Source organism: Vulpes vulpes, chromosome 5, assembly GCF_048418805.1.
Source record: "Vulpes vulpes isolate BD-2025 chromosome 5, VulVul3, whole genome shotgun sequence".
NCBI lineage: Eukaryota > Metazoa > Chordata > Mammalia > Carnivora > Canidae > Vulpes > Vulpes vulpes.
The window spans coordinates 119,312,788-119,326,382 of NC_132784.1; the positions used below are offsets into that span (position 1 = coordinate 119,312,788).

General features: G+C 38.0%; 1 protein-coding gene across 4 annotated transcripts in view; it reads left to right on the forward strand.

The window, feature by feature from the left end:
* Positions 1–351: 351 nt before the first annotated feature.
* Positions 352–13,595, forward strand: part of HGF (hepatocyte growth factor) — an 80,500-nt gene continuing 67,256 nt past the window's right edge. Inside the window, exons 1-3 of one of the 4 annotated variants that reach the window (XM_026006117.2) lie at positions 352–675; positions 7,617–7,782; positions 11,946–12,058. In XM_026006117.2, coding sequence (XP_025861902.2) covers positions 588–675; positions 7,617–7,782; positions 11,946–12,058 — 367 coding nt within the window. In that variant the 5' untranslated portion in view covers positions 352–587. Of the gene's footprint in view, positions 676–1,077; positions 1,822–7,616; positions 7,783–11,945; positions 12,059–13,595 lie in introns of those variants that run through there. The other 3 variants (XM_026006116.2, XM_072759817.1, XM_072759818.1) reach the window with 3 other exon arrangements.

Consider the following 13,595-nt stretch of genomic DNA (forward strand, 5'->3'; position numbering starts at 1 on the left):
CCCCCGCCCCCCCAGCCTCCCCGAGCCCCCCTCCGAGGTCCCGGAGCTCCCTCGCCCGAGCGTCGCGCGGGGCCGGGGCCGGGCCTTGAACCCGCGGCCCCGGCGTGGGGCCCGCGCACGCGGACTGCGGGGCGGCTCTGCCCCCCTCCCGGCCGCCGCCGTCGCGCGGACGCTGGCGCTTTCCCGGGGGCGCTGAGCGAGCGGGTCCCCGCGGGCCTGGGGCGCCCCCCCCCGCCGGCGGCCGCGCTGGGGCCGAGCTGCGCGCGGCGGGCCGGGGCCGGTGACCTCGGGGCGGGGGGGCCCCCTCGAAGCGGAGCCGGGGGCGGGGAGCCCGCATCCTCCGCTGCTGGCGGGGGGGGGGGGGGGGGGCGGTGGGGAAAGGAAGGGGTGGAAGGCAGCGGAGGGATGTTGTTAAACAGTTTCTTACCGTAAGAGGGAGTTCAGACCTCGATCTTTCCAGTTAATCACACAACAAACTTAGCTCATCGCAATAAAAAGCGGCTCAGAGGCGCCGGGTTCCTCAGCACCGAGTGGCCCAGGAGCCGCAGGCGGCCGTGGGCTCCGGGTCGGCGGCGCCCAGCAGCGCCATGTGGGTGACCAAGCTCCTGCCCCTGCTGGTGCTGCAGCAGCTCCTCCTGCACCTCCTCCTGCTGCCCGTCGCCGTCCCCCGTGCAGGTCAGTCTCCTTCTCCACCGTCCTCGCCCTCTTGCTCCCTCCCGGCTGAGCCTCCCTCCCGCACACCCCCGTCACCCCATCCCAGCATCCTGCCCCGGCTCCGCGGGGGGCCTGGGTGCGGTGTAGACCTCTCCGTGGGCTTTCTTGTGACATTCTTGTTTCTGTTTGCAAGGCATTTACAACGATCATTAACACCCCCTGAATGCGTGTCCTCCACCCCAGTCCCCAGCCCGGGCTCCCCCCGCCCCCCCTTAGAGTCTCCCAGGCGTGGACCCTGGGGCAGGAATGAAGGGCTAACACTGGCTGGGATTTTGCTGGTTTGGCCAAGTTTAAAGCTGAACGGAAGGTCTGCTCTGAAAGGGGGAGAGTGACTGTCAGTCCAGCAGGGACGCACTTCTTTCCAGAGGACAGTTTTCCGTGACTTTTCAGGACCCCACGTCGCTCCGTCAACATTCAGGGCTAAATGATGACTTTCTGCAGGTTTTCATTGGGAGAAGGAGATTAAACTCTGGGGATATGCGTATTATCAAAATGAAAGAGAAAGCCTGTCCTCCAAGACCTCCTTCTTTGTGGGTGCGGGCGCCTGCCCTTTGCAACTGCAGTGCAAGGGGGGTGCAAATTCTGTGACAGCGATTCAAGCTGCCCAACGGCTGCTTTCGGCCTCCCAAGTTCTCCCCTGAATTTGCAGGTTGGGAAGGGATGGCTGGTGAGTTCATACTACCTTTCTGGAAGTATAGAGATTCCACTTGGCGCTTTGAGAAGTTTTCTGCTGTTATCAGGGCAAGAGGAAACATCTGTATTTGTTTGTATTATCATTGTAGTGGCTGAGATGCCAATGGGGACAAGGTAGTGAGCACCCTGGGTAGGCACAGGGGGGTAGAAGAATGGAACAAATGCCCACATGGCAGACGTGGCCTTTTCATAAGACAAACCAGACAACTGGCCATATCTTCTGAGATAAGCTAACTATGAAATTTATCAGACCTCTGATGTAGTTTCTGATGTAATACAAGGGTTGAAAACATCAAGAATCTGCTAAATGACAAGGTAAAGGATTCAAACCACCTGGCTTTCTTCTACTGTTTTGCGAAGTGGTCTTCGTGAAAAACAACACTGTGCAGGAAGGACCTGTTGGAAAACACTTAGGTAAGATTTCTAGAGAGGTGAACAAGAAGTTAGTGCAATCAGGCAGGTTGTCATGCCTGAGGTGTATCGTGCTGAAATGAACTCTCATAAGACATTGCTGATTTTAGGGGATTTTGAGCATAAATTGAAATCAGGGCTAATATTTGGAGGGCTTTCATTTTTATTTTGTTTTAAAAAATATTTATTTATTTATTTATTTATTTATTTATTTACTTACTTATTTGGAGGGCTTTCATTTTTATTTTGTTTTAAAAAATATTTATTTATTTATTTATTTACTTACTTACTTACTTATTTGGAGGGCTTTCATTTTTAAAGACTCAAATGTCGATGATCTGAAATATAATACTGTTGTTACCTGCAATCATCTGTGCTAATGCGAAGGAAACATAACGTGGAAAACCCAAACAGTAGATCAACCATAGACAATGTCTATTTGTTTTTGGCACACATTACGAAGTTTTGGCAGGAGATATACATTCGTAATTATATTTCACTTTGGCTAATGTTGAAATGACTGCGTTTCCTGAGTATAGGGAGAATGAAGCCCAAGAGTGTGCTGGCAGGCAAGGCGAGGCCAATTGGGAATTACAGATATGCTGTGAATAATTCCTGCAGTGGATAATGCTAAAATTGTCATCAAAAGAGGGCTTGGCTTCGTTTGGGTGGCAAGTTTATTTTGATAGTTTTCTTTTTTTTTAAATAGCATTCTCCGAAATGGAGAACATGGATAGTCCTCTTAGAACATCCAAACTTTGTTCTTTTTTATATCAGCCAACACTTAGAGTTTTTTGCTGTTGTTAAATTGCCTTAGTTATACTTCTAGGTTTATCCTATGAGTCTGTAGTTGTACATTTTGTGACATAATACAATGTCCAAAAAGAAGTGGATCCTATAACGAGGTGACAACCAATTATGAACAGAATGTATCATGGAGATCATTTATTGCAGCATTTCTTAAGAAATATGCAATATAGTGGACCTAAGCCATCCGTATAGGTGTTAGTCTACATAGAATTATCCTCTATCCACTTCCGCCTACACTGGAAACAAATATCCAATCCCCTGTACAAAAGCAGCATTAAATAAGCATCTAATGTCCAGGAACCTGTGGCGGCCATAGAGATGAACAAATGAGAAAGAAACCTATGTTTGTTAAGTAACTGTTATGGACTAAGCTCTAAAAAAGAGCTTATTTAATTCTAAAAAGATCAACATTATTCAAATTGTCTTACATGGGGAAATTGAGGTTAACGACCTTAATTATCTTATCATAGGGGATAGAGCTGAGATTTCTACCCAAATCCACAAGAAGGAAATATGTTGTTTTTTCTTCTTCTATTTATATGGAAGCTGGAAGCAGTGAAATCAACTGAAATTGCCTTTTAAAAATCTGTTTTGTTAAGTAATGTATGAAAAGCTCTGTGTTAGAAATACTATGATACTATGGTTGAGAGTTCATTTCTAGTTGAAGAAGTTTGAGGAAAATACGGTACCCAAGTTGAGTATGAAAAAATGGATAGTAGCATGGTCAGTACCTAAGTCAGGTGGAAAAGTGGCCACAAAGTGGCCAAAGGCCTAGAGGAGAGAAAGTATGAGGACAGGTAACCATGTGGGACCGGTTACTGAGTACCTAAGGGGGGAGTGGTATGGCCTGTGATTAGAAAAATGAGATAGGGTAGCGTGCCTAAGTACGAATGTTGTGCTAAACTATTCTGAACACCGCGGGTAGCAGTTGGAAATTTTCGAGTTGACAAGAGACCCAAATGAAGTTGAACTTCAGTGTGGTTGTTTTGATTGCTGCGTGGAGGGAGAGTTGTTTCTGGAAAAACTCTGCAAGAACCAGTTGTTAGTGACTCCACTAGCTATAGGCCTGCACCAGGTCTCTGAGGTAGCCGGTCAGGGAAGAGACCAGGAGGAGGGGTCTATGAAAGGACCTCCTGACAAGGAAGCCGATTAAAGGTGAAGAAGGGAGGCACCGAATCTCACCTTGACTATCACTTCCTTGTGTGAATCTCTTTGGAAGAGAGAATTTTGCTTGCTTCTCGAACACCAACTGTGACATCCAAGTCTTAGATAAGAGCCATGAAACCATGAACTAGTATTTATGATTCTTGTCTTTGGGAAGGTTAAAGTCTCCAGTCACAACCGTTCTTTCCATTAATTACTTGTGTACTTTCATCTTAACATCTTGCCACTTCAAGCTGTTAATCACTAATCATGTGGGTAGGTTTCTCAGAATATGTGGAGCCAGATTCCTGCTTCTTTCCACACCCTGCAAATCCTTTCCTTGCATGATTTTCCTTTGAAGTCCATGCTTAGTCCATACAGAGAAGAAAATATATGAGGTACTGAGAGAAATGAGTGTGAGGCCAGGGACCAGAGGGAGAAATGTGTCTCTCTTCAAGCACCTTGATACATTTGACCCTACTTTGTGTTTGTAGGTTTTCAGTAAGATCCTAATGATTTCAGTTCTAAAACAGGGATTTCAGGTTCTTCAGGAAATATAGCTTCCAGAATGTTTTCCCATACTGAGAGAAGAGGAGAAAGGAGTTGTAATTCAAAGTACAAGCCAGCATGACAAAGTTGCAGTGATCTCTTACCCTTTGATTTCATTTCTAGTTTGTTTATAAACTTCAATAGTCATGCACAAAAAATAGTAGGGAAAAATCTGATCCAAAGATATATTTTTTTTTTAGTTTCTTACCAAATTAAGCTGATCTTTTGACTGTTTTCAGTAAAACAACCATCAGTTGTTAATACATATGGAAGAAAAAGTTGAAACTATTTTCAGAAAAGGAGTTTTATTTTGACATGCTTTTTTTAGACTCCTGTTTCGAATTTTTCTTTTATTTAAGAAAGGGAATATAAAGGAAGGGAGAAGAAATGTTAAGAAGAAGTTAGTTTTATAGATGACTGGACTACATGATGTACAACTAGCTTGGACTTCACATTTTTGAGTAATTTGTTACTGACCTAGTAGAAATGAGTAAATTATAAAGGGAAACTTCTAAATAATGAGAAATAGTGAAAAGGGAATCCTGATACCTGGTTCCCATTGCCTTTGATTAGTTCTGTAGCCCCAGACAAGCTTTTCACTCCTATCTATTATCTAGTAAAGGGAAATCATAGATTTATTTGCTTTTCTGAATGCTTTTTGATCTTTAGATGAGAGGTAGTGATGGAGAAACTTAGCAGCAAGCAAGAGTTAGACTACTTTTATGAGGGTACAGCCACACATTAACACATCTCAGTAGGACAGCTGAGGATCTATAGAATTAAGCACAACCAACAGTCCCACAGAGACGACTTCTCTCTACAGGCCTCAGTACTTGCCTTCATAGTGCATGGTACTGAGCCAAGAAACCAGACCATTGACAAGGGATTCTGTTTTATTAGATAATTAGGAAAGTATATATCTGAATTTAATGTTTGCCTCAGACTTTTAAAATTTAGTTTTATGCTCTTAGATATGCATAATAAACACACTGTTCATCATGCCAGTTTTAATTCTATATTTTTAATTAACTGAATTTATTTGAGAAATATATATAATTTTTATATATATATAAATTTAGATTTAGATATAGATCTATATATCTATATATCTTCCATTTTAGTCAAGAATCTTATTTAATAGATTTTCAGCATCCATTAACTAGTATTGGATTCTAAGAAATACTCCAATTTATATAGGAAATCAGATGATTATTATTCTGTGAAACATTTCACAGAACCTAAGAAATAGTGCACTATGCTCAAAGGGAGAAACTCCTAATGCAGAGACATATCTCCCATTAACGTGATCCTGTGGCAGAAACCAAAATGTGAAAAGAATTATACCACTTCTTTGCTTGGGAGAATAACAATTTCTTCTCTCTGCCAGAATTAGAGAATGGAATTTCAAAAACAAAGTTAAAACTTTGCATATTTGTAACGTTTTTTATCTGAATTAATTTCCGAATATTTACTTAATAATTATAATTTAAATAGATGCAAATATAATATAACTTATTTTGTAGACTGAGTCATTGGTATATTAGCATTTCAGGTAATTAAGCAAAGTCATTTGGCAAGTCGGTAAGAATGCCAGAATTATCATCTGTCTGCCAACGTTATGCAAGGCATTTGCTCCACACTCAATAAATAACATGTTGATAGATTATTTGGTTGATTGAATTTCTATGTTAAAATGTCTTTTAAATTATATCTGTTGTACCATGGCCATTCCATCTTGTAGGGCAAAGAAAAGTTAAAAATGAAAACATTATTACAGAAATTAGTACCAGTCTTTGGGGGATTGTGTTCTGGAGTTTTACAGAGAACCAGAAATTCAGAGGACTTCATGTTTTCTCTTATTTATTGTAGACTTCAGGTTAGTATAGACATTAATGAATAGCGTCTGGATGCTTAATAAACCAGCTGGAGCCAGTGGTCGCTGGCAAACTTGAGAGTATGATGCCATTGTTTGTACCTCACTCTGCTAGCCATATTTCCAAATTTTCTGCACAAAAATTTTCACCCTCTTTTCTTGGCACATTTCACCACATATAAAGACCAGGAATGCATTTCCTGTTCTACCATCCAAATTTCTTTTCTACTGATAGCTCTAAACCAGATCTTCAGAAAATTTTTATAAGCCATATTTCTACATACTTAGAATTCTTAAAAAGAAAAAGATGGTGTCATGAGTGTTTAAGAGTGGGGGCCGGGGGTTCTGAAGCTAGGCAGCTGAGTTTTACATGAGGTTTGCTAAATAAGCAATTTAATTTTTCCCTGTGTCTTGGTTTCTTCATCTTTAAAATGAATATATTATCACTGCCTTTGTTATAAGGGTGTTCAAAAGAACTTGCAAGCAGAGCAGAGGAGAGGCACAATCATGCCCATCCTTGTTGTATAATAGGTGCAGTCCCTTAGACGTTTTGATCCTCATTGTGAAGATGGTGACCATCATCAGAAACTAGGTAACTTCGGGCACATTGAGAATAAAGAAATAGTTCTTGATCCTCTAAAGTCATCTATAAGATTAAGTCCTTTAGGATGTTTTAGCTCTGTTTTCATGTGTTTAATGGGAGGCTTCATGCTATCTAGGGGCCTTGTAGAATTCCCTCATGAAGAAAAATGATATTGCTACACTAAAGCTTGAAGTTTTACACACTTTTGATTTATAGCGTTTGGCTTGATCTCAAGACAAACAATTCAGTGATACTTAAGAAATAGTGCCCCCAAGCACAGAAAACACTTCTGTAGGAAATGAGAGGGGCCAAAATATGAATAATATGCAATACTTTAAAGACAGCCAGCATAATTTATCCACTGCACCATTTTTAGTGAGAAGTTTCTCACATGTAATTGAATTGACTTATCTAATTAATACTATAACTTTCATAAGGACCAACTGCAGAAGGAAATGACAAATTTAATTATAGAGCATGATATGACATGCCTGGGCATTTGGTTTCATACCATTTGGAGACTATCATGTCATTTATTTCTTTACAGTGAACTCTGTCCTAATTTTAAAAGCATATTTCATTTTAAAGAATGTAGATGAGTGACTGTACATGACAAGTGATTTATTCTTCACTGATTACAATATTCTTCTCTTGCTCTTAACTATCTGAGAGTATCAATCCCTAACTCACCTCACCCCCAACCCTTGGAGATCTATCTATCTGGTATGTTGTCAGATAAAATCACTATCTTGTGGATGATCCTTAAGGACTTTTTTTTTTTCTATATGAGCCTGAAAAGCTTTTCCTCCATTTTTTAAAAAAAATTTTTATTATTAATAGAAGGACAGAAGAAAAGAAGAAACACACTTCATGAATTCAAAAAGTCAGCAAAGACTACTCTAATTAAAGAAGACCCATTACTGAAGATAAAAACAAAAAAAATGAACACTGCAGACCAATGTGCCAATAGATGTATTAGGAATAAAGGACTTCCATTCACTTGCAAGTAAGTTGCTTCATTTTGTTCTTAGGATAACTTTCTAAATGTAGCATCTACTAATTATTACCATGTTCTTTTTTTTTTTTTTTGTATTCAGTGTAATTTGCCCTTAAGAGTATAAGCTTGACTTTAGTTTTAACTCATCATAACAGAAAATGTAGCTCTCTACTGATGGAAATATGAGTAAGGGAGAGCACGTAAACATATCTTTTAGAATCCACAGTGCCTTTGGTTATGGAATTTGTGTTTTCTCATCTTATGAACAGTTGAATTTTAGAAACCAAAATTCCATTAGATTGTATTTTATCCAACATGTAAAGTATTCTATTTAGAATAAACATTTTTTTGTTTGTTTGTTTTCTTGCAAGAAGAGTGGAGGAATTTTCAGAATATAAGTTGGGCCAGAATTTGCTGCAACTTACATCATTGTCTTCAGGGATTTAAATAAAAGGTGTTGAGAGAATTAGATAAAAAAGTAGAGGGATTGGTGTCAGCAGCGAAGGCTGTTCAAAAGGAGTTAGGAGGTAGTGATGATGAAGTTTTAGGTGAAAAGTGACGGAGAAATTCAAAGAGGCAGGAGGGGATTCAAATGGAGGGTTTTCTTATCTTTTGAAATTCCCCATGCAGCCTCACAGGGAAGAATTCCTTCCTACTTTGTCAGTGATCTAAGGATAAAACTTGGGAGTTTCAGGCCATGAAGGAGACCATTGCATCTGAATGATTTTCTGAGTTCCCAAAAGAAAATGCATTTCCTCATTCTTCATAAACATTCCCATCCCCTCATTTACTTTATACCCGGTTATTCTCTGTGGCATTCTATTTTTTACAGGACTGTGCATGACATCCTGTCAGTTTTGAATTCTGCTCCATTACATTTGAGCAGTGATGTGAACACAAATTTTAGTAATGCCATGGCAAGCGATCCTAATTTCATCTTACCTTTTTCAGAGAAATGAGTGCTATGGGCCTGGGGGAAGCGACCTGGTCAGAGAAGATCCTCAACAGATGTAGGGAAGGAGAGACTGTCTCCCTTCTACTCATTCATAACTCTTCTGGAAGTATTTTTATTTCTAAACTGCCACTTCCAGGGAGGTGTTTCCTGGCAAGGAGAGTGGGGAATTGACTTTGCAAGTATATCCCTATGACAATTCTGTTTCTTTCCCTGACTTTCCTGCCTAGAGATTGTTAAAAATAAATTAGAAGAAACTACTCTCAATCAACATCATAGTTATGTAGATTTATGGTGATGTTCTTCTCAAAATTGAGGAGGTTAGATTTATTATAGTTTCCCCTCACAGGCTTGGGAAGGTGGGGCAAAGGAAACAAGAGAATCTCATGTCATTATTGATTTTTAATTCTAAATCTGAAACAAGACTCTTCTGAATCCACAAGTAAGGAAAGTATTCCTACCTCTTGATTTTCACATTAGTCTGCCTTCTGTCTAGAAAACAAAACAAAACAAAAACCTGTCCTTTTGTTTTATTAAGGAGGAACTAAAATAATTTTGCTGCATTAGAGAACACATGTGACCTGATTAAAAATCTTTACATATGAGGTTTCATACTTTCCTCCTATTTTCTGGTTGAGTTACATTTAGCCTTCAATTTTATTGCAACCTGTACAGAAAACCACATATGTAATACCTTTGTACAGAAAGAGTTCTTCTGCCTGGAAATATGTCATCCATCTCACTTGTCTATCCCAAATTTATGTGCGCATGTGTTTGGAATCACTAAATACATTAGTTATTCAGAATTGAATGCATAGAATTGAATGGTGATACTCTGAAATTAGATTCTTAATGGATTAAAGGATCTTCTTTCAGGCTTATAATAAGACTAGAATCACTGAAAGATGATGGCAAATATACTAAAATGCTTGGAAAATACCAACAATGCTGTGTGAAAGCATCTGTGATTCAGTGGGTGTGGGGTGGAACATTCTAAAACACCATCTCTTCCTCAGAAGGTATCAACAATATTGACTTAACAGAGATTGAAGTTCTTTTCTGCTGGGTAGGAAAGATGACCAGAATGCCTGATTCTAAGCTCCTCAGAAAATGGGTATCCATGAATTGACACAAAAGAAGAAAATATGAGGCTTTCTTCCTCCATCTATGACTGAGTAACTGGTTCTGGAATTGCCTTCCTGCCATAATTAACTAGGACTCTAGACAAAATAAATTACTGAAAGGAATATGATAATTAAAATAAGGATAAGATAAAGACTCTTAAAATCAAACTTAAAAGAAGATGTAACTCTAGAATCTGACTGGATCTGGTCTATTTGGAGGTATGAAGTGATTCAAGGAAACACTTTTCTGAGAAAATATGGCATTGTAATGGAATGAGTGGAAAGGGTGAAGTAAGGTCAGCAAACTGGAAGCTTGGTTACCCACTTTTCAGATGGAATCGCCTGTGTATTCATGGAGGCAAATCTTGCATGTTCCTGATGGGGCTCATGAGTCGCCGCCAAGGTGTTCTCATGTCAAAGCCACAGGATCAATAGAAGAGTAGCTTATATATGTGTGGTGCACTTTATTTTAATGTGAAGTTAAGTGGCAACTTTAAATTTTGTTTTTAGGTGTTTGTTTAGTTTTTATCTTTATATGTGTTCTTTTTCTAATTACTGTGCATTCAAAGTCATTTGACAACCTCTCCCCCAACATGCTACAATAGCTTAATAGAGAATTTAGCATGTGTTGCATAAGACTGCAATCCATCAGACCAAAATTCAAGTCTGTTATTAGCCAGTCCTCTCGTATCTGCCACCACTGCAAAAAAAATACACTTTTATGATTTGCTCTTAATTATTATTTCAGCTGCAAGATGTTCTTGTAGGTAGATATTTAAAAATATCTCTGTGTTCAAGTCAAAGCTCAAAGTTTATGTGTATAATTTTTTGGAGTTATTTGGATATAGAATAAAATGTGCTAAATAAAAATATGAGATAATAGGTAAAATGTTTTAAATATTATATTTTTATATGTTTCATAAAAGTTATTTCCTCTTCTTTAAACTTATTTATAAATTGGCAAACTACTAAAAAATAAATGACTAGCTTGGAATATCTAAAATTTTAAGAAAACTATGTGTTCTCAAAACATATTCTATGGATTAGAAGTGAAAAATCCTTATTCTCAGAAAATGTGTATTTCTTTTAATTAGATACTTGTACTTGGTGGCATTGTAATTAGTGTGAACATAGTGAGAAGGAGTTTTAATACCATTTCTTAAAGGAAGGTGAACAGGTCAGAATTCCCACTTGATTTTCTACATTGTAAGACGTGGTAGCATCTAATATATTGAAAATTTTATCAATTCTTTCTATTCTCAGGTTTTTTTTTTCTACTTACCATCTTGTTTAGAAAGACTTTTTTTAGTGGACAAGAAAACTCAATATAATGCTTAGCTATAGGAAGGATGAATGTAGGAGTGGTACATTTTAGTAATTTTCTTCAAGAGAGAGATATCAAAAGCATATGCAATGTGATATTAATAGGTTTTTTAAATTAAAAATGTCATGAATGCAAATCTATTTAAGAAACATTGCCTTACATAAACAGTTATCCTGATAGCAAGATTTTTATAGCCTTTAATAAGCTTCCATTCTTTACAAATCACCAAGAAGGGATATAATGCAAAACATTCCAGACTTTTGATTTCAGATTTTTTTTTGCTAGGAGAATCTCTTGGATTGTGTTTTTTCTAATGTGTTTTAGGCAATGTCACTTTAGAATGTACTTTACACAATTACAAGCTTTGGAAATTAATCATGATATTTCAGCTATAATCATTTGTATATAACTATAAACAAAATCTTCCCACTTGCTGTGTATTTACAAAAAAAAAAGTCTTCAGAAATAATTCAAGCAGTTAGGTTATATATTGATTTTGCTTGTTTAAGACTTCATTTCTAGGCATCATTTAGAATAACATGAGAACATTCCAAATAGTATTCTGATATTTAAATCCACACATATGAAAACTTATTTTTGTTTTTTCTTATTTGGTTATCAAAGTGGTAGGTTAAAAATCACTCATGTTTTTATTATGCATATATAACCATGTGTCTTTTTATGTTGCCCTCCTTGGTTAAACCATGTGCCCATTCTTTAAAAACTGTATAAATAGTAGTATTCCTTCTTTTCATTTAGATATTTTTTTCAGGGCCTTTGTTTTTGATAAAGCAAGGAAACGATGCCTCTGGTTCCCTTTCAATAGCATGACAAGTGGAGTGAAAAAAGAGTTTGGTCATGAATTTGATCTCTATGAAAACAAAGGTAACTGGCTTCTCCCTAAATATTTCATAATAAAATAAAGCATAAAATGTATGTATTTTCCTGCCACAGTGCTCTTTCCCAGTAATTTTTCTATTATATGCTGGTTCTGTTACAGTCAATTCTTTCATAAAGGCGGAGAATACTAGTGTCTTGACTATTTTCAATATGGTAGTTTTAAATTGAGCATTTCCCAAATTTTTCATAATCAGATTGCTCTGTCCCTCTTTATTTCTAGGAGTATCTCCTAGAACTGATGTTGTCCATGTTCATTTTAGAGGGTGCCACCTTAAATTCATAGTTTATTTTATTTTATTTATTTATTTATTTATTTATTTATTTATTTGATGATAGTCACACAGAGAGAGAGACAGCGACAGAGACATAGGCAGAGGGAGAAGCAGGCTCCATGCACCGGGAGCCCGACGTGGGATTCGATCCCGGGTCTCCAGGATTGCGCCCTGGGCCAAAGGCTGCACCACCCAGGGATTCCAAATTCATAGTTTAAAACACCTTATATTATAGTACATTTTGAGCTTAATACATAGCATATTTTTTTAATTTACTTATGATAGTCACAGAGAGAGATAGAGAGGCAGAGACATAGGCAGAGGGAGAAGCAGGCTCCATGCACCGGGAGCCCGACGTGGGATTCGATCCCGGGTCTCCAGGATCGCGCCCTGGGCCAAAGGCAGGCGCTAAACCGCTGCGCCACCCAGGGATCCCAATACATAGCATTTTGAATGTTAACAACTTTGGGTAACTGATTTGTCTTAGTGGTGATTGCTGACAGTAAAATTTGGAGATTTTGAAATATTAGTTGCATCTTTTCCTAATTGTTTATTTATTTAAAGATTTTATTTATTTATTCATGAGAGACAACAGAGAGAGAGAGAGGCAGAGACACAGGCAGAGGGAGAAGCAGGCTCCATGCAGGGATCCCGATGTGGGACTTGATCCTGGATCTCCAGGATCACGCCCTGGGCTGAAGGCGGTGCTAAACCACTGAACCACCTGGGCTGCCCTAATTATTTACTTTAAAAATCTTTAAAAGAAGATTGAGGTCATAGTATTTGTTAATGTGTTTATTTTGTTTCTCTGATACTATATTCACAGGTATTTACTTTTATCCAAAGCCAAATTATATCAATGAAATAATTGGAGAATGTTAAATAAATATGAGTTTTACAAAATAAATCTCTTATCACACAAAATAATAATTATAGATTGTATTTATGATAATAGTATTTCAAGTTTATTTTCTTAAATCATATTATGTCATTAAATTTCTGTTTGGTAATATGCACAGATATGTCTTTATTAGGAGAGTAGAATTTAAGTTAAAATTAATTTATGGTAGAAATAAGATGGCCTAAAAAAAATAAGATGATCTCCATATATCCCAATAACTCTACAAAGCCTAAGCATAATTTAAAACCTAGTATAAGACCATCTTAAGAATTTTTCTAGGTTGCTAGCAGCTGTATATACTATTATTTGATAGGAACATGCAGCTTTTTTTTTTAAAGATTTATTTATT